Source organism: Limanda limanda, chromosome 11 (assembly GCF_963576545.1).
Source record: "Limanda limanda chromosome 11, fLimLim1.1, whole genome shotgun sequence".
Classification (NCBI taxonomy): Eukaryota; Metazoa; Chordata; class Actinopteri; order Pleuronectiformes; family Pleuronectidae; genus Limanda; species Limanda limanda.
This window is the reverse complement of record NC_083646.1, coordinates 16,246,034-16,268,137: the sequence shown is the minus strand read 5'-3', so window position 1 is coordinate 16,268,137 and position 22,104 is coordinate 16,246,034. Positions and strand designations below refer to the sequence as shown.

Sequence of the window (22,104 nt, the reverse complement as noted above, 5' to 3'; positions counted from 1 at the left end):
CCGACCATGAGCCGGGTCGTGACACAAACAAACAAACAAATAAACACAAACACCAAGCCTCCTTGTGATCTTAACGCCAGATGTAAGCTTTAAGGTTTCTGGCCTTCCCCAATAGCTTCCTCTCCCTCAATACCCTTGTCATCTACCAAGTACAGGGTAAATCTCTGCCTCTGTTTCTCTCAATCCTGTGACCTTTGACACACTCTTTCTCCTCTCTTCCGTTTTCAACACAACATACATCAGATGGCAGACATATACCACTTCTAATCTAATTCCTATATATTTCTCTAGGAAAAAGTCGTTTTCCTGTCAGTCCGTTAATTCTGTCTTAGTCAGTTTGTTCTGTGTCTCAGTCAATCGTTTGACCTTGACTCTTTTTCCTCTCGTTTCCACACACACAAATACTCCTACTCCCACACACACTGGGAGTTATCTGCACACAAGCACACGAACATTCACAGCCAAGCGTGCTCTGCCACGTTTTTTTTTAAATTTCAGGCAGAGACCGCATTCCCTCTTTTGAGATACGAAGGGCCGCGCCCCAACGTTTTCTACCAGTCACTCAGTCCAACAGCCACACACTTCCATTCATAATCAGCTACTTCACATCCTCTCTATTTTATATAATCAATAGTAGTATAATAATTTTTATTTAAGTAATTTCCTCTTTCAAATCCTTATTCGTAACATCCTTCCGTTATTTGTGTCCAATTGAAACGATGGTGTGTATTTTGGGGATTCCAGGCAGCACCGATTAATAATTGCCCTTCTACCTCTGAATCAGACAAACCCACATTTTAATTAAACCTCTACGGTTTCTGGAAATCTTAAATAGTCTCTGATTTCTAAAAGTGAAATACACAACCCAATTGTTTTTACAAAACTAAGCCAGATTCAATAAGCAAGCCAAGTTTTTTTTAAATTTATATACACAGAAAGAGGGGGGGGGGGGGGGGAAGAGAGAGATAGCAGGAAAAAGGGAAACTCCCTTGTTTCAGCCTCAGTGCTGTGTCACGTATAGCTTCTTTACATAAAATACTTTATTAGGACAAAACACTCAACTCACATATAATAATATTTTATGATCTCGGCGTCTTTAAATGTTTAGGCTTGACACATGCAACGGTAAAGTCTGTGGTCCCAGCTCCAGTCTCGTCAGTACTGATGCTGGGGCAGACTTATCATATATGATTACTTGTGTCGCACGGCGAATTTTAAGCTTGATCAAATGTTGCATCTGGTTAGTTAAGCACAGTCCCGTCAGAGCAGATGCCACGTACAGAATTACAACATCTTCACAGCCGTTTTATCTCTAATCCAAGGGTCGCTCCAAAAGCTGTGTCTGGTTTCAGTTAAGCGTCTGGTCTCGTCATAACAGCGCTGCGCGTTCAGCTCACATTATCTTCACGGATCCCTTTTTAATATTTGCTTCAGGCTCGCTTCTACAGTGTATCTGGCCCGATAAGCACCTGTTCCCGTCAGAACCGGCACTCCGCCTCCAGATTCCACTGCAACCCTGCTACCTGAATCTCTATCTTTAGGTCCGATTAAACAACGGTGTGTTTGGCAGTTCGGTCCCTCACTTTCCTAGTGCAGGCCGGCCACCTTCCTCTAAAACCACACCCTAAAAAGTTTAGGTTGCACTATTTGCAAACTGTTGTTTAAATCGTCAGTTTACGGTATATGCGCCAAGATCTGGGACTTCTATTCCATTCTCATCACTTTTTCATTGTCCCTCTATTTTACTCTTATTTCCTATGGTTTCTTACATCACTTTTTCATTGTCCCTCTATTTTACTCTTATTTCCTATGGTTTCTTACATCACTTTTTCATTGTTCCTCTATTTAATTCTTATTTCCTATGGTTTCTTATCACTTTTTCATTGTATCTCAAAACACACAGAACTTTATTTATAAATTTTACCTCCTATCTCCTCTCCGCATTTTCATATCTATAACAGTGACTATCTAAGTAATACAGAATTTGTTTTAACTGGTTTCTGCGTACCTTTTTGTTTGGACGTCCAATGAGAATGCGAAGAATCGATCGGAGCAGCTTAGACTTTGAGGCCTGCTGTCTGGTCCAAATCTTCCTTAGGAAAAAAGTCGGTCAAAAACTCTCATAGGATCACGTCGGGGTCACCATCTGTTAAGGCGTGTTTTTTTATCCTATATAATGAGAGAAGCCGATCCAAGATTTTGGTTCAATCAAATGTTTTATTTAAAGATACAATGAAAAGTTATTCATAGCTATGGACAATTATCACAGCCTATGCTAATTAAGTTAGCAGTAGGAAGATGAAAATGGCCCCGAACAGCAGGGGCCGTGTATAGTTATAACAGTAGAATTGATGTGATTGGTTATGAATATTTGGAGGGGAGTCACCGCAAATCACTTTGGATCTCCCTTATTGGTCCAGCCGCAGTCCCACACCTCTTGTCACCGAATCCAGGAAGTGACAGCGAGCAGCTCTCCGTCATGCACCTACGCTACTCTACCGGTTGCTAGGGCAACTCTATCTACCCTGACAGTCTGATGTTGTCTCGTAATTCAGCCTTGAGTAGAAAGTGTCTTGGTCCAGCCATCTTGGCTGCACCAACTTAACCATAACAAAATACAGAATGAAATCAACAAAGTCACTCTGTCCAACCTCGACGACTTATCAGACAGCTCTTGGAACTCTATGTGAGTTTAATGAATCTGATGGAATAACACTTTAATAGAAATGAGAACTAGTGAAACATTAATTCTTAATTTGTAGATTAAACCCTAGGAAGGAAAGGTTATTATTAAAATCATTTGTATGATTGCCTAATATATAGCTAAAACTACTTCTATCTTTATTGTTAAGAGTTCTTTCAGACACAACCTATAGTTAAAAGTTTGAAATTCCTAACACTACCACCTGAAATCACTGTTACCACAGCAATCAAACAGGACTCGTTAGAATAGAGCACTTCGCCATAACCCTCGTTTGTGTTAAGTTACCGTTTTGAAACTTCCGTCTATAATAAAAATCTTTTCACGTCAGATTTGCCGGTTTTGAACAATGGTCCGATGAAAATAGATTAAACAGTGATAGAAGGAAGTTACGAAGCGGGGTTAATAATGGTTCAGGCTAAGGTTGCGAGGCGAGGTGCGTTCGCGGTTAAATACAACAAGAGGAGAAAGCAGAATCGCGGGCTGACCGGCGCTGAGAAATGCGCGTCCCGTGAGAACAGCCAGGCGCCTGCGCGCTGGAGAACTGCGCGGCGCTTCGGCGTCCTGTGTAATACTTAAGTTATCAAGTTCAGTCTTGTACAACCAGGGGGAGTATTTCCCCTCTGAAAGGCCAAACTGGGTCAGAACCTGTCATCCGGTGGTGACTGAGCAGATTCTTGTCTGGGGCAGGGCGTGCAGCACTCAGGCTCTTCTCTGAACTCGGACCCGGAGCAGGAGAGCTCCTCCGGCTGCTCCTCACAGGAGAGTGGCTGTTGCCATCTCCACCTGGGAGCGTTTAAAAAACGTGGATATTTTTAACTGCTTCTCAGGTGGTTCATGCGACATGTTTTCAGATGGATGCTCTCTGTCCGCTGGTGGGAGGTTGCTCACCTGTGTGTCCGCACGTGTCTGTGTGTGCGCGCATCTGGATGGAACTCCGCCGTGCGCGATACAGAGAGCAGAGGAGAACTCTAACCGCTCGACCATGTCGAGACAGAAATGCAAACTATAGACCTGTTTTATAGTTAATGTAACCTTAAAATGATTTATGTAGAAATCTGGCGCCATATTAAAAAATAAAAAATAAAATAAATAATTAACTTGACCTTCCAGCACCCCCCTAATAGAATGGTAGGGGAAACACTGCAATGTGTGTTTGTATATATATGGGTGTGTGTGGAGTTTGGTCTGTACTTAACCATATGTTTACAAAGTGCTTTTCTGTGAATTCCTCTGGGTGTAACAGGGGTGGATTTGATTATCTGGGTACTTGAGTCTTTCTGTACATAAAGCTTATGATGGATTACGCCAGTGCTATTTTCGGGTTAGTGCATTAGATGTGTCAATAGGTGTAATATACAGTACAGATTTGACTGTAAACAGCTTTCTATACACATGGGTGTTTCAAGGAACTTTGGGAGCATCAAGCTAAAGGGACCTGAGGGCCCATACATCGAATCACCCACATACACACACACAATAAATATCAAACCAGATCATTCCAATCTTCAACCTTCTATTCTATGATAAAAACTAGATGGATGATCAGAGAGCAGATGGCTCCACCAAGGCTTACACCCTATCCCACCATGTTAAAGAAGGTGAAGACAAAATCCTCAATCTGTCTGTTAAACTGGATCCACTCCAAAATGTTTGCGTAATCCTAACAAAAAAAACAATGCAAACTGGATAGCACTTAGTAGAGCACATACCGCCGCCAAAGCCCACCAGTCCCCTTGAATTAAACAAGATTATGCACATTTATAGATATCATCCCCCTAAATGTCTTTGGTCCTTTTCCTCAACATTCATGAATTATTCCCTGGGAAATTGGTGAAAATGCCAAAAAACACTTGCAACGTTTTGAGTGAAATAAATGTTGGAATCTGCAACTAAATTTGATGACTTCTTCCCTCACTTGTTCGTTATCCTTCCACCCAATTTCATGGTAAACAGTCCGGGAGGTTTTTTGGCTAATCCTGATAACAAACAACAAAAAACAACATAACCTTCTTTGCGGAGGTAATTATGAACAAAGTGCATACTGTGCATACACATGAACAATAGTTAGGTAGTACAGTTGAAGTGCAAACCCTCATCACCATCCCAGACACATCATACACACACATTTAGTCATTCTAGTGCTCAACCAAATCTGGCTTTCCCTATATCTCCCTCTTGTAAAAGTCTAGATCTTGATATTTAGCCTTGACTGACAAAATTATTTCCACTTTTCCAAGATATAATATATCTGCTAAACTGCAACATCAACGTACAAGTTCTCCCCGGTTCCTGCAGTGGAAAAACGTCAGCCGTGCACAGTGAAGTGGAAAGAGCTCCCCATGGAAACCTGAATATGTGACATGGAGCTGGATTAGTGTACCAAGGTACCAGTGGGTCAGACCTTATCACAGCAGCTGTTATCAAGCCGACTGTTTGATATGGCCTCAATCAATCAACTGAAAAATGCTTTGGTTGCAGACATTTTATCATATCAAGGCTCGGCTGGCAGCAGATCACTGTTTATTTCTTGATGCTGCACTGTGTTCAAGCCTGACTTATTTGGAAGATATCTAGTTTGTTGATGTGTTTAATCTCCACATGCTGCTTCCACTGTTTATAAAAAGAAAAAAAAATAGAAAAAAGAAAAAAAAGTTTTTCTTTTTTTTTTAAATTAAATTTTTTTTTTTTTTAAATGCCTGTGCTCGGGCCCAGTGCTGCAACGTAGCCCCAGTTAAAGTTGCTCTTCTAAATTTCACATATATAGAAACACTGAACCTTTCACTCCTGTACCTTTATCTGAAGGCTGTGTTTACTTTGCAGAGGATACTTATATAATATATTGTTTAACAGTAAATTAAACTGAAAATGTACATAAAATGAGTAACAGTTGTTAAACTGCACCCAACTATAACATTAAGATGCCATGTTAATTTCTCACTAATCTCAGAGTATAACACTTATTGGAACCCATTTTCTGTGTTTGTTTATTTTTACTTTTATACTTAAAGCACTTGCTGGAAATATTTTTTTCTCACATTTGCTAGTGTAAAATGTTTAATTCATGATTTTTCATTGTGAGTAAATGCTTTAATTATTCCTTCCTCCACAGCATTAGATATTATATTAGTGTATGGGCTCTCAGGCAGGTAGAGTGCAAGTATAAGTATGTTAAAAGAAAATGGTTGTGCAATAGGCATTAAAGGTCACTGAACTTTATTTGCATGTGGTCATGACCTGGGTTAATGCTGCTACCACTAGAGAGTGACAGAGGGGAGTGGGATGATGTGAAGGACAGAGAGACAGAGCAAGCTGAGTCACTGAGAGGACATGTCCAGACCTGCTCTGGTCCCAGCATGTTTGACTTCCGGCTAAAGTTCAGTTCCATTATCACGTTGACCTATGTTACTTAAGAAGGAAGTTATGTAAAAGTGCAGAGAAGAAGCCAAGACACGCAGACACATAGAAATAGTCAGAGACAGACCTTTGGGATTGTAATTGTGAAGTTAAACGTGTGAGACGTCGAGGTGAACGTCGAGCAGGTTGTTGATCTAAAACACAAACCACAACGTCTGAACTGCGGTCGAACGTCATCGCTCCTCACTGCGTATCTAAGAGCATGTTTACAACACGCCTGCCTGCTTCCATTTACAGCGTCTCATAAATCTCAAGCCGTCACCAGAAAGCCCAGAGTGAATCTAGCTGGCCCTCTCTGACACGCGGGGGGGCATGATGGGATACGTGCTGGCCTGACTCAAAAATCCACAGGGAGGAGTAAAGAGATATGGATGATGATCTGAGAAACTTGCTGCTGTAATATTTTGTATATTCGCTCTTTGTGAAGAGTTTTTAACAGTTTTCAGCGTCAATGATCATGACCTTAACAGACCCCCATCTCTGAGGGGTCTGCTCCATATCTGTGCTGCGAGCCACTCCAACGGTGTCCCCCCCGAGCATTGACACAGTCGCTCCCCCCACGTGTTCGTCCCTCGGGCTGTGTTTTTCTCTCAGCTACTGGACAGGGGTTGAGGAGCTGGATTTCTGGGATTGAAATCAGAGCTCGCTGCCAAATAGGGGTTTCCCTCTCACTTCTGGTATATGCTCCGGAAAGTGGAATCTGCCGCCTCTCCTCTCTGGTAGCTTTTTTTACGTGTGATATCCACACCATGTGTTGAGAAGATTACAGAACAGAAGTTTATTTCATAAGCTTTTATTATGGTTGCATTTGTTGACTCAGCGGTATCTGCACATTGTAAACAGCTGTCAAGTTGTTTCTTTGTCCCTGTAGTGCAGTTAGCCTTATTTGCTTGGAGGAGAATAATACAGGAATTTAAAAGCCCAGAGGGAACCATTTATCTTCTAACACCAAAGCTGGGAAGTGAAGCCAACGGGGGTAGGGGGTTTCTTTCTTTATTGACAAAGTCATTTGCTGCAGGGACCCTAAATGTCCTACTGGGGTTGGCTGGGGGGGGGGGGGGGGGGTTGCATAACGCGATATAAGCTCCGGTTGAGGAATCTCACCAAGTTAGGATGTCCCTGACATATGGAGGATGGTGAGGGTGTTTCATTACCAGGGCCATACATACATCTCTTTAAACGGGAATAAGTCAAGTGGGTTAACACGTCCAGAGAGTCAGGATTTAACCAAAAGAAAAAAAGAAACATATGAAAGAAAATCTGTGTGTACGACTACCTCAGCTACAAGGAAACTACGCTGACATCACACCCTCTGAAGGAATTTCTCATCTTGCTTTCTTGTATACCTCTGAATAGATCCATGAACCCTTCTTTCCTTTTTTTCCCTGTAATGTCATCCATAGTCTGCAAAACTTCACCGTGGGTCAACATGTTCTTTTTCCTCCTCTTTAGGCCTTCCCACCCATTCAGAGGGTAAAGCGATCTGGGCATTGCATAATGCTCGTAGACTAACACTATAGTTGACCGTTGAGCTTCAGAGCACTTGAACTATGCAACAACCTCTCTTATCGAAAGATACGGCCCAGACTGTGGTATAACCGTGGACCTGCAGGGTGAATAGGATAAAAAGAAAAGAGAGAAGAAATGAAAGCAATAAAAACAAGGTTAAAAAACGAACCAACTTTTTTAGCATGCTTATAATCACATTCATGACTAACAATAGCAAACAAAGCCAACATCAGATATACTGACAAAAGTGTGTCTGTCCTTTTTTCACATTTGACTTTTTAGCTATCTCACTACAGGTGTTTGCAGGGTGGCGAGCAGCTGCCAGGACGCCACTTGAATCTACGGTGTGTGTTTTCGGCTTGTTGCTCTCCCCAGCACACAGCTCGCAGCTCTGCCAAGCACTAGTGTAATCAATCAAGCAGGCAGTGCAGGCAGTCTGACGTCAGCAGCGCGGCTGCTTGCGTAACCTTGTTCCACTGTCCCATAGATTTGTCATCTCGAGCAATCCGGAAAAGTAAACGTACCTCTCTTATCGCACTCTCCCTTTATCGCAGGTGGTGACCAGGGAAACAGGTCAACTCAACCTGGTTGTATAGTCAGTTGGTTGAATTCACTTCTGCTTCAGAATTAAACATGCAGTGTAATGTCAGAATATGAAATGCAGTTATAGCAGCTGCATCACTAATTTAGCTATGGCAACCCTGTCCAAAGTTACACATGATGCAGCCTCTAATATTAGCAGGCACTTGCTCCTCTGGTGTAATGTGTCTGAATGTGTACGGGGTCTAATGGACAAAGTGTTTTCTGGGGGAATGATTCTACTTTGATTGTAGGAAGTGTAAGAAAAAGAGCTTCGCAACTCATCCGATGAGACGGACCGAGAGTTTTCTGTCCTCACTCATTCCATCGACAGATTATGGCTCGGTTGTTTAGAAACATAGATTTCCAGCCGTGCTTTGACAGCACACTGCGATCTCATGTCCCCTGGAAAAGCCCTCGTCCACATCATGGCTCCTCTTCTTTCCACTGCTATGAGGCAAAGACAGACAGAGATGTAATAAACTGAGGGTGATAAATCAATACACGTGCGTTTCATGTCTTTTCTCAGCCTCGGAGCACAAACACGGATGTCTTGAATGAGCTCTGTAATATTCTGTAGAATTTAAAGAGGACCAACAGATTGTTTGCTCATGGTCTAGGACGTGAACATACACCTGCGTATTAACGCTTCATTTGTTCAAGGTGTGTTTGAGTGGACACCTCACCGCGCCTACAAGACTCACAAACCCAGTTGTCATGGCTCGAGCAGGATGTCAGCTCAGGGATAAACAGAGGATAGAGTCACAGTGACATTTCAGTCAGAAAACTCCCGTTCAAACGTTTACTGCAACAATAGAACAGGTTGCTGTATGACGTAGAGGCTCCGACTTAATCACTCCCCCCGATATGATTACATAGATATGATGGGAGTGATGAGCAAATACTTGTAATCCTCCCGGCCCTCCCTCGGAGCCTACAGGTGGATGCTGTAGGCTCTGCTTAAATAGACCGCCTAATAAGATGGGTGTGTTTTATAGATGATTGTGGAGAGTGAGGTATTTCATGTGGTGTATGTCACACATTTAGCTCGAGTTGGCTGCCTGAACTATAGCTTGCAGGTATCGCCCTATAAATGATAAAAGGTGGAAACAGAGGATTGCAAACAAATCAATCAATCAATCAATCAAATTGTATTGGTATAGCCCATATTCACAAATCACAATTGGTCTCATAGGGCTTCAACATGGTGTGACATCCTCTGTCCTTAACCCTCAGCAAGAGTAAGGAAAAACTACTAAAACCCTTTTAACAGGTAAAAATACGTAGAAACCTCAGAGAGAGCCACATGTGAGGGATCCCTCTCCCAGGACGGGCAGAAGTGCAATAGATGTCAAGTGTAGGTAAACATCATCGGGATTAAAATTTGGCAGCATCGATGAGTGTATACATTTTGAAGGATAACTTCAATACTATATGTCAAGTAGTCCTGCTGCAATCATAGTCTCTGGTCAGCAGCCAGCAAGATCACGATCCAGCATCAGGATGGGATCCACTATAGTCCACAGTCATTGTCCACTGCCGCCAGTTAGGATCCGTCATCAGGCGCCGCCTCGGTCGTGGTCCACCACCATCCGATGCCAATTCGACAAAGGATCTTCCATTACCACTACAATCAGCCTGCACGATACAGAATCAACCAAACTGGATCCACCATTGCGACCTCTGATGCGCGATCCATAAAATCGTAATCCATGGTGCGGCCACAGCTGTGGCCCTGCATCTGCAGGCGATAAGGCACAGAAACTCCGTGGAAGGGGTCAGGTTGGTAACATGTACTGATAGTGATACATGTATGGTAGTACGATGAAAACCATGTGGCCCACTCAGTAGATCAGACATCAATACCTCTATGCCTTTTTAAACTAAACGCTTCCTATTTTGGAACATGGACAAGTTACTTTCTGCCGCACTTATCAGCTCTAACTATAAGCTTTATCAAAAAGGAAGGTTTTAAGCCTACCCTTAAACGAACAGATCGGTGTATATAATTCCAGTCTGTGTTTTAAAAATGTTGTTGCCTATGAATGTCTTCACTTTGCATCCCGGTGACTCCCTCTCACATGCGTCTGTTAGGGAACCTGAGAATGTCAAGCCGCCTGACATTTGTCTGTCGTCATTGTTCTCCCGTCCCCAAAGTGTTTCACATTCAGGTAAACGCTGGCTCCGCTCCCAGGATGCACAGCTGCCACACAGCGGGGTTATTTATAGTCGGGTGACGCAGATGTCTCACATCAGCCTCTGCCGGACCCTCAGCTGGAGACGCCACTTCCTGACAACCAATGGATGCGGTTACCACGGGAACAGGATTATGTTGACATCACACGGATTTAAAGTGATCTTTTGTGGAGACCAAATCCATTGTGCGCCCACGTCCTGACCTCTCTGTGGCCCTGAGAGATAGTGTCGACCTCAATATGTGCGTCGTGGAGAAGAACCGCACACATACACACACACACACACACACACACAAACACACACACACAGACACACACGTAGGTATGGGCAGGACATTGTGATGTGCGTGTCTGAGTGCGTAAGAGCTTGTGCTTTCGTCTCTGTGTTTTATTGATGCATCACTAAAAACCCACATCAGGTCAATCATGTAATGAACTTTACTCTCTCGTAAACATTTTACAGGTGTACTAACACATTGTGTGGACAGGTATTAGAAGTGGAGGATTTTATACACGTTGTTTTTTAAAAGTGGAAATTACAAAACATTTTATGTGTAATATTCAGTTTTAAGGCCTTCTCACCCCTGAAAGTCTCACTTTATGAGTAATTTTTGCTATTGTGTGAGCTCCTTCATTCAGGTCTTTTGTGCATTTGAACACATATTAAGCTACACACACTTACAGGATGAGGGCTATGACAATGTGAACTCATTTGTCCGCAGATGGACAAATACACACAGCATGAGGCCTTCACATACAACCAGTGTTCTGTCCGGACTGGAGGAATTCCTCTGCATCTGCACCAGAGCAAATAAAGAAACAGGTCAGATAAGGAGGCAGGGTGGAAAGACGTGGCAACGCAATTTCTGAAAGCGTAAATGGAAAGCCGCAAACGCAAAGGGCATCGCGGGTTATCGGAGCTTTGTCATAAACCCCAGCACAATCAGGAGCAAATTAAATGAACGATTGTTCGTGTGGCTTGTGGGCTTTATATTTTCCACCGGCGGCGTAAACAAACATCTCAAAGGTAACAGCTCTCCACTTTAAATGTGTCCATCCACTAAAAATGATAAGGGCCAATAACAATGTATGATTAGCAAGCAACACTCTACGGTTTTAATAGCCTGCTATCGTAGTATAAATACTTACCTACTGAAAAGCAGCTTCTTGTTTTCAATGAAATACATGATGGATTTTAGAGAATGCTTCATTGAATCCCCTTTAAGTATCAGTTACTGTACCTTATAAAAAATATTTATCATTTTATTATGCCATTAGAAATAATGCAGGATGGCTAGAGGCTCATCCGTATTTGTATTTCTTTATTTCCTTTGGCAGAATACACACGTTGGTGTAGATGATGCTTGACTATACAAATGCAAGAGTAAATCCATACTTTGACTTGTAAAAAAACTGACCTATTATGTGTTTACCATGTAAAAATACTAATATTTAACCCAGCCTAAAGAGGTATTAAGATTTAACTATTCATATTTATAGAGTCTAAGTATGCTTAGGAAAAGGCCAGGTAGCCTATTTTTGTCCCAATGTTGATGATGTTATTATGTATATAAAAGTGACAAAAAATAAATGAAATACGCAAAAAAAAGGGTGTAACAAATAGTTTTGTTTTCAAATATTTGCCAGGCCCTTATTAATGATTCAAATTTAACACAAAACTACCAGTTATATAAGATGTGGTGAGGACGACTGGCCTGGAGCTGAGCAAACGCAAACTTGAGTTTTCTGGATATTCTGTCCGCGGGTGTGACGCTGAAGGCAGGGCGTTGCTACCAAAACATCCTGCATGCTCCGCAAACATTCCCTGGGCAAATAAAATGATACTCACCGGGCATCATCGAACCAGTTCACATTTGAGCGAGCGAATTAACAGGAACTTGCAGAATTACATAATGGGAATGAGTGGATGTTGGGTTTGCGTGGCTAAAATGTGACCTCTGCAATCCATTTTTACAGAATACATTCTTATATATAAATTACCTATATATATATATATATAACTTGTTACTAAAATGTGACCTCTGCAATCCATTTTTACTGCATATATTCTTATATATAAATGACCTATATATATATAACTTGTTACTAAAATGTGACCTCTGCAATCCATTTTTACTGTATACATTCTTATATATAAAAAAATGACCTATATATATAACTTGTTACTAAAATGTGACCTCTGCAATCCATTTTTACCGTATACATTCTAAATGACCTATATATATATTACTTGTTACTATAATATTCCTGTTTTTGCTGCATTTGAGATCATGATCTTGTTCGAGGGAAGACCCTGTCAGCAGCGGAGGGGGCGGGGTCAGTCAGGTGTGCGTCACAGGGGGGGAGAGGGGGGTGTTCCCTGCAGACGGGGCGTCCATAATCAATGACCATGCACAGCAGCCAATCACAGGGCGCATGCTAATGAGGTGGCTTTAAACCCTGCGGACCTTCCTTATGAATCGCTCCTTTGCAGACTGACCGGATTCCAGCCGCGCACACCGGAGGATCAGGCCGACCCAGACCCAGAGACCCTCCAGCACCAGAACCCGAACTCTCCTCCAACTCTGCAGCCAGGACTCATCCACGGGGAGTAAACCTCTGGCCTGTGTTCGATAGATAAAAAGAAAGAAGAAGAAGAAGACACAGAATCCGCAGCACTTTCTTCCCGATCACTTTATTTCTCTTTACTTGGGGGGGAGGATTCTGCGAGTGAACCTCGCCATGTCGTGCGGTGATGCTACGGATGTGAGCCGGAGGTTCTGCGTGCTGTCTTGGGATCAAGTCCGGCGCCTGGACTCGATCCTCGGGGAAGCGGTGCCCATCCACGGCCGAGGGAACTTCCCCACGCTGTCCGTGCAGCCCCGGCAGATCGTGCAGGTACGACCCCCCCACACACGCACACACACCTGCATGGACGCGCTTGTGCAGGAGAGTCACATTTACCATCTCAGTAGTTGTTGATTTAAGTTTTGTAAGAATTTGTGACGCATTTATACAAAAGTCAAATATGACACCTGCAGCCTGAGGGCAGGTCGTGAGTCCTGAGAAACCTGAGGATCATTTGCTCTCACGCTGTGATAACAACCTGATGAATTCAATATCTAAACTAAACTGAAACATTTAAAATAAACTTTTTTTTTTTTAATTGCATTTGTCTTGAATTAACTGGACACCCCCCCCCCCACCCTCCACCACCACCGTCTTTAATTATCTCTTCTAAAGGTAATGATCCACCCTAGATTTCTACCCCCCACTGGGCTTCACGTACTTTTGTTTTCTGTTTATTTATTTTTTTCAAGGGAAACTTACTATTTGAATGATCTATTTTCCCTGATGCTGCTTTTTTTTTTTTTTTTTTGTAATTCTGAAGATTATTCTATCGCAGGCAAATTGTGCCTCCTTGATGCCCTTCCTTTTGGTGACACTACTTTAATGCCACTTGCATCCAGCAGGTGGAATAATGGAAATGGAAGAGCATTCATTTCCATGTAGATTTGTCACAAATGAAAAAAACCTGTGTTTTCTTTTTTTTTGTATTTATTTTTAATTATTAGACTGTAATCTGTGAGTTATGTGACTAATTGTACCACTGGGCCACTTGATTTCCTGTGCCTGATAATAAAGGATTGAATGAATGTATTGGATAGATTGGATCAGCCCTCACCTCTCCCCTGTTCTGATTTTAAAACCCATGAAGCAGACGTATGCTTAAGTCCCCTCCACGTTTCCAGCATCTCATTCCCTGTGGCTGGATCACATTTCACCTCCCTCACCGGTGTCTCCACACGGTGCGGTGGCTGCCTGTGCATTTAATAAGTGGTAAATGCTCTGGTATATGATTCCACATTGAACACGCTGACGGGCCCTAACGAAATCCTGTCTCTCGTTACCTGATACATAATCCTTGTTTTCCATTTCATTTACTCATCGGCATATTCAGCACGGGCTCCACCAGAGCTCCATGCTTGCGGTTGTGGAAAGATGAATGCTCCATTGAGCGTTCAGGAGGCTTAAATACAGGTTAGAGCCCCCACATGTGGGGAATCTCATGTTGCCCCTGGATCTGTGGAAAGCCCATGTCATTTTATTTTGCCGAAACCTGCCAAAAACATCCATCAGCAGTAAATCTCCTGGCGTGACGAGCCAGAGGCAGACTATTTCCTGCTGTTAATGTGTATTTAATAGGTTTTTAAACATGCAGGTGACTCAAAGGAGGTGTGAATGAGAGAGTGGGCCTCTGTCCCATAGAGAGAACCTCACGTAGCATCACCAGGAGAGAGAGTCCAAAGAGAATTTTAGATCAAAAAGATAATTACACCATCTGTTTTTAACTGCTTCACAACTCAGTATGAGGAACCAGACATTCGTTTTTAGTTTTATTCTTTTATTTAAAAAAAAAAAAGATATATTGTTAGACAGGAGCCAAGTTTCTATTTGACAACCTGTAGTCAGACTAAAGGTGCTAAGACTAGGCCTGAGGCAGTATTTCACTCAGACCGCTCTAACGAATCAACCACAGAAGTAAGAAAAAAAACAACCACATAATAATTGCACCTGATTGGAATTTGTACCAACCTACGGCTGAATGAAAGTTATGCTATTAGTATGATCTTTGGTCCTCCTCCCCTCCTGTGTGGAGGGCTGCCTTGCCTTCAGATGTTTGCTTGTCACTAGCCTGACCCACTATGTATAAATAGAGCCAGCTTGTTATCTGATCACCATGGGAGAGAGAGTTAACAGATCGCTCTAATCTGACAGGTCACTGCCAGTCGGGGAGATTTAGGATTGCGTTGCCAGTATCAAGCAATTAGTGCTGCGGGTTTAACATTTGGAAAGTGTCTGCAGTTGTTGTCACAGTCTGCTGACACAAATCAGGGCTTGCATCAAGTCAACAAGTGGAATTGATATGAGAGATACTTCTCAAACAAACAGCTGGCCAGATGTAGCGGTGCAGCTATGAGTTGAGTATGCAGCAGGGTTCATTTCCCCTCAAGCAACTTTTCAAAATCTACATTTGATGTCTCACTTTAGGGCCTCTGCAATGTTTTCTGTTCATGTTCCCGCACCGAGGTGGGATTCCCTCGTTTTGACATCTCACAGGAACAGAGGGAGGGGAAACGCTGCTCCTCAATAACCTGACTTTGTGACATATGGCCTGAAGCTGAAGTTGTTTTCTTTGGACGCTGCTCTTCAAACCCACTGTTGCTCACTAACTCGCGGTTAGAGTTCACGATTATAAATCTTTATAATCGTTTTCTATCGTTAAAATCAAACGATCTGACCCAGAGGGAGGTGGACGTGCAGCACAGGCTCTCCAGCTCTGCCCCTGCTTTTTGTGTGGCCTCTTTACGTGATGAAATTGACTTCGCTCTCGCAAACAAGTCGATTTGCACTTGGCCCATGTGGAGGATATTTGCAAGGACCTGGAATTCATTAAGACTTTTGCTGCAGCTGCCCTGCTGCAGCAAAATTCATGATTTTATCCAGTTCTAAAACATTTTACACTATGAAAAATGGCCTTAGTGTAGTTTAAAGAATCTGATTTGTTTTTAAGACTCATCTTACCCAGTATACCACCACTGAAATCTCTTCCGTTCATGCTCAAAAATATTTACATCGCATTTGTTGTTTGTGGATGAGAACGGTTGCACAGAAAATACTAGTAAAATGAAATCAAATATTATAAAAATAATTAAAATTTTAAATATTGGGTCTACTTTGTCAAATGTAGATCTAAAATTGAGGTGTTTTTTTGTTATTGTTTGATTTGTTTAGTCAACTTTTTTGCGTTGCAGTTACAGCCTCTTGCCAATAGGAGTGCTGCATCCCCCTCAGCACAACTACTTCCATTGCCTTGGTTATTTGGACACATTTCAAGAGATTTTTACTTGATTCTTTGTTGTTTGTAAGATTTCTGAAAATACAAAGCCAGTTTTAATCATACAGTTGTATTTCTGTGTTGTTCCTGTCCAGGTTGTGCGGGCGCGGCTGGAGGAGAGAGGTGTGTGCGTCAGAGACGTGAGGCTGAACGGATCTGCCGCCAGCTACGTGCTCCATCAGGACACCGGCCTGGGCTACAAAGACCTGGACCTGATCTTTGGTGTGTCGCTGAAAGACGACCAGGCCTTCCGTCTGGTGAAGGACGTCGTGCTGGACTGTCTGTTGGACTTCTTGCCAGCCGGGGTCTCTAAGGAACGTATCTCGGCACTGACACTCAAAGAGGCCTACGTACAGAAACTGGTGAAAGTCTGTAATGACACGGACCGCTGGAGCCTCATCTCTCTGTCCAACAACACAGGCAAGAATGTGGAGCTTAAATTTGTGGACTCTTTGCGGCGGCAGTTTGAATTCAGTGTGGACTCCTTCCAGATTTGCCTTGATTCTCTGCTCTTGTTTGACCGCTGCTCGGAGACGCCCATGTCTGAGAGCTTTCACCCCACTGTGATCGGGGAGAGCGTGTATGGGGACTTCAAGGAGGCCATGGACCACCTGTGTCATAGGACCATAGCTACACGCAACCCTGAGGAAATCCGAGGCGGTGGTTTACTGAAGTACTGCCACCTGCTGGCGCGAGGGTTCAAGCCCGCCTCCGAGTCGGACATGAAGCATATGCAGCGCTACATGTGCTCTCGGTTCTTCATTGACTTCTCCGACATAGGCGAGCAGCAGAGGAAGCTGGAGGCCTACCTGCAAAACCACTTTTCCGGGATCGAGCACAAACGGTACGAGTGTCTGACGACGCTTCACCAGGTGGTGGACGAGAGCACCGTGTGTCTGATGGGCCACGAGCGGCGCCAGACGCTCAGCCTGATCTCCATGCTGGCGCTGAGGGTGCTGGCTGAGCAGAACGCCATCCCCACTGTGACGAACGTGACGTGTTACTACCAGCCAGCTCCATACGTGCAGGACATCAACTTCAGTAATTACTATATTGCACACGTGCAGCCGCCGCAGGTCTCCCACTGCAGTAATTCATATCAGACGTGGCTGCCCTGTAGCTGAACGGGCTGTGAGACGGTCGGAGGTGGATGTGTCTCCATCCCTCAACAAGGAAATGGACTGAAAATACATAGAAAGGAAACCCATGTTTGCCAAATGTGACTTAACTAAAACAATCTTGTACTGCTGTACATCCGATTGAGCCGACGCATTAACTTTTCTCACTTTTCTCTTGCAAAACATCTGTAAGATTGCTGGTCATTTCTGAGATGTAGTGACAATATCTTATTTAAGTATTAAAAAAGGTCTTTATGAAGCTTTATATCGTGTATGTCAGAAATACATTTTTGAGGAAACAAACTTTGAAGCTGGTGTTATTTTCATACGCTGGCTTTATGTTTTTTTTAAATTACATACCGGACCAAAGATGTATTTGTTGTTCAGAAAGGGAATGTTGTTATGATTCCAAGTGCCTAAAAATGAACCACGAAATGTTCTAAAAACATCTGTAAAGTCAGATCTGTGCATTCAGTGTTTTCTAGATTACTCTGTTTCTCTTTTCAGAAACGGAAGCATTTTTGTGAGATTAAAAAAAAAGATAAAACTAAAAGTTGTTTTTGTATTGTGGTTATTTTATTTCAACCCTGCTGACATTTTAATGTTTGGCTCTGAAGACTGCAGTTGGATCTCTGTCTGAACTGCGTCAATATTCGAGTTGTAAAATCTCACACTTCATCATAAACGAGATTATTTCGGTTCACAGGATGACTCAGACTTTTATCCTCCTTTTCATTGGATGGATGGAAGAACGGAGGGGGGATTGTTATTTGCCCCATAAACCGATGACGACAGGGCGGCACATTTCTAGTAAGCAGGCCAATTGAAATGCATATACTGTCGGCAGGAGTGAGTTGAACTTGTTAAACTGGGGCTGAGGATCCATTACAATCTGAGGACATGAACCATAAGGAGGCTTTTCTAAAGCACAATGGCCTCTCTCTCCTCCGTGATACTAAAGCTTTTTAACAAAGGCTGGCCTGTTCTCCCACCCATGTTACCACTGGAAACCCAGCCCTGTTTGCTTGACTGATACCATATCCATGTCATTTTGTCTGAGTCAAAATCAAAAATCTTCACAGGCACAAGGAAGTTTGGAAAAACTGGTTCAAAGACTGAGATGGTGGAAACGATACAGATTGTATCGTTTATTAGCAGATTTTGGGATCTTCACGAGTCACGCTACTCACAATTGAGCCAACATTTACATCCACCAACCTAAAACAGTTTATTTTAAGATTTGAGTCACACCCCTTCATTCCTTCCCCACACTGAAGTCTAAGTAGATTATAGAATAGTCAGACGTTGAAATATGTCCGTCAGAAATATGGAATTACTGAGGGCTACATATATATATATATATATATATATATACTGACTTATCTTTGCAGAAATCTGCTAAACACAGGGTTGTGGAGTGACTTTACTGGCAGCAGTCAAGGCACTGGAGCCAAGACAAAGTAATCTAGACCTTGTCGTGTTTATAATGTGAAAAGATTTTTACTTTTTGTTATATGCTCTTGCACACATGACACATAATCCTGTGTTGGGGGCTCTGGGGTAAAAGGGTTCCATTCAACTCTCACCTACTGCCCTGTGTGAAATGTATATATGCAATATGCACCTTTGAATCCTGTGCAACCAGGGCTATATCCTCAGGAAATGTTTGCATTGGTTAAACAGAGCCTTGTTTTGAATACATGACGTGAGCCCAATACAGAAAAGAAAAGCAATCTCACACATCCGTGTGGCTTTCATAGTAAGAGATTGTAAAATAAAGGGAACAAGGAAGTAGTCTGATAACACACATGATTTAATTGCCTGTTGCTAACCACAGTTATTGTTTAATTTTACGAGTTGTGTGTTGAATGAAAGGCTCATTCATTCATGCACTCGTTCTTCAATGCTTTTGGTGCACTATACATATTCCCATGCTATCACTAATGAGCACAACTGTTTGTGTATTGCAGATCCAGAATATATCAAATTATTCTCTGGATCTGCAGCTATTTGTAAAAACTCCTAAGAATATTTTACTTTACAGTAAGATCCATTTTTCCCCCCAAAGAAAATGTAGAAAAATATCGGACATGAAGGAAAGTAAAAAAAACTGGATCTGTCCCTTAAATCTAGATCATGCTCCCCCCCTCCACTTGGTTTATTATTGCCTTGTTAAATACTTAGTTTTGAGGTCTATTCTGACTAGTTTTTAATCTAACATTGTGTCAACATCATGATCACCAACTCTATTTTTTTCTGCACGGTCATATTATTTAACATCGGAACATCATTCCAGCGCGATGGTCATCAGGTCGAGGAGAATTCTTCTTGCAGATCAGCTTGACTGTCACTGACAACTTGCAAGAAGAAGTAGCATGTTTTTGAAATGTTATTTTTTATTAACTGCCTCACTAGATGCCGGCAGTAGACATTTTTTTCCCTGAAATAATATAGTGTGAGATTTCTGAGACATTTAATTTAGGGTTTAATTTGGAGTGTGTGTGTGTGTGTGGGGGCTGAGGTTCTGTGTGAAAGGAGGGTGATGACAGGACAGATGGGCGGTAATGACAGAGATTTCACAATTTTTTGCCACAACACAAATCAAACTCACCCTGGCCGGGTGTCTGTGCTATTACCTCTCCTGAAAAAGGCTTTATTTACCCAAGGGAGCGATTATAATGTCCCACTTACCCATTATCCACAGGGAGTTTCTCACTCTGCATGTATGTGCCTCTGTTCGGTGCAAGTACTTTCTCTCAGTGTTGTCTCCAAACCTTTAAGACTGGGATCACACAAAAGCTGAATCTGAAGTATATGAAGATGTTTTAAATTAAGCTGCACTTTGGGAGCACATGACTGTGTGGATATGACTTCATCCTGAGGGTGCAAAGGGGAAACACATGTCTCACTTCGACTGCAATGATTAGATCAAGCTGACAGCGCAGTTTCATCTGGAGGAGATGTGTGGCTTGTTGTCTGTGTGTTGCTGTGTTGCTGAGGTGCAGCACTGCTGAGAAATGTCCGAAGGTTCATCGGCAGGTCCTCGTCAGGGGAAAGTCTCCTCCACACAACTCTAGCACACAGTTCCCTCCTCAGTATGGAAAAAGGAAGCTGATGTTTTACAAGACGCCTTCTTCCCTGTTGTTTCACGACTTTAAATCATCATCTGCCGTGAGCGAAAAGCAGACATTTTTTGACAATATCCAATCAACACACAGGGAGTTTTTATGAGCATATGAATGAACTCACGGGGGAAAAAAAGCTTCCTCCATTAATCCACCTGAAAACATTGAAAACCCCCAAACGTTTGATATGTTTTCACCAGACAGAAAATCTGGACAGCAACAAAGTATTAAATGTTGGTCTGGTTCTGCTGAAGCTTTCTTCCACTGAGTGCGAGGTCGTTCAGTCCACACGAGGACTGGTGGCTGTTAGTGGGGTTAAAGAAACAATGTGTTGCATGTGCATGTTACTCAGTAAGTCATGTACTAAAGTACAATTCTGAGGTACTTGTACATGAACTATTTCCACATTGCACTTCACCACATTTCAAAGGGAGCATTTATCTCCACTGTCCATCTGACAGCTACAATCACTCATGTCTTTGAATATTTCCTGCACTTCACACTCACACTGAGGTGTTTGAGTAGTCCAGCTGATAAGACTCCTGGTCATTTCTCAGTTTGGTTCAACTACGCTTGAGTTTTCCATATATATAGTTAGTCCTGTTGCATCCCAGCAAGATGGCTCCCTGATAGAATCTAGTTCGTTTGGGATCTCTCCGTGTGGAGTTTGTTCTCCCTGTGTCTCTGTGGGTTTTCACTGTGAACTCCGGCTTCATCCCACAGTTTAAAGACATGCATATTGGGGTGAGGTTAATTGATGTGTGTGTATGGTTGTTGCTCAATGTCAACCGGGATTGGCTCCAGCTCCCCTTGCAACCCTCAAAGGACAAGTGGTACAGATAATGGATAGATGGATAAATGTACTAATTAGACTGGTTAGGGAGATTTACATCGAGCTCCATTTGTGAACATTTAAACTGTGATGAGAAGATGTTTCTTCAGGAAACACAAGTGACAACACAGATGTACATAGACATTAAGATTTATTATTACTCATAAAATAAAATGCCTTATAACAGATTAAACTATGAAACAGTAAAATAATTAGTCAGAAATGGCTTATTTCTAAATGATCTGTGAGACCAAGTCATGGTCGTAAAAATATTTTAGAATAACTTATTCTGATTTGGTTTAACATGGAACCTCATTAATCTCTATTAAAACCCCATGAAACGCAGGCTGTTAGTGGAGCTCAGCAGGACTCACATGCAGCTGGATATTGGTTCGAGTCAAGCTGTGAATGTTTGTGTGTTCCCAGTTAGAAAGTGATGTCATGATGGCCGGATGGAACATGCTCGAAAACGCCAGAGCAGAATAGACAGGACAGTCTCTGCTGGGGCGCTGGGAGGCAGAGGGGGGGGGGATTTGAGGTGGTGGATGACTGTGTGTGTGTGTGTGTTTGTGCGTGTCTTTGTGCGTGTGCGTGCGTGCGTACCAAAATAGCTTGCAGGAGGGAAATAGAATCTGTTATTTCACTTTGGAGTTCAGGGAGCGTGGGGGTGTCACCACAGATCCAAACTGCTGCTGCTGGAGCGGCAAAATAAAGTGTGAGAGACACTCA

General features: G+C 42.6%; 1 protein-coding gene across 1 annotated transcript; it reads left to right on the top strand.

The window, feature by feature from the left end:
- Positions 1 to 12,900: 12,900 nt before the first annotated feature.
- tent5ba (terminal nucleotidyltransferase 5ba) lies at positions 12,901 to 17,952 on the top strand. The gene is made up of 2 exons (XM_061081128.1): positions 12,901 to 13,299; positions 16,396 to 17,952. The coding sequence occupies exons 1-2, from the start codon at positions 13,144 to 13,146 to the stop codon at positions 17,422 to 17,424; spliced, it is 1,185 nt and encodes a 394-aa protein (XP_060937111.1). The 5' UTR covers positions 12,901 to 13,143; the 3' UTR covers positions 17,425 to 17,952.
- Positions 17,953 to 22,104: the final 4,152 nt, after the last annotated feature.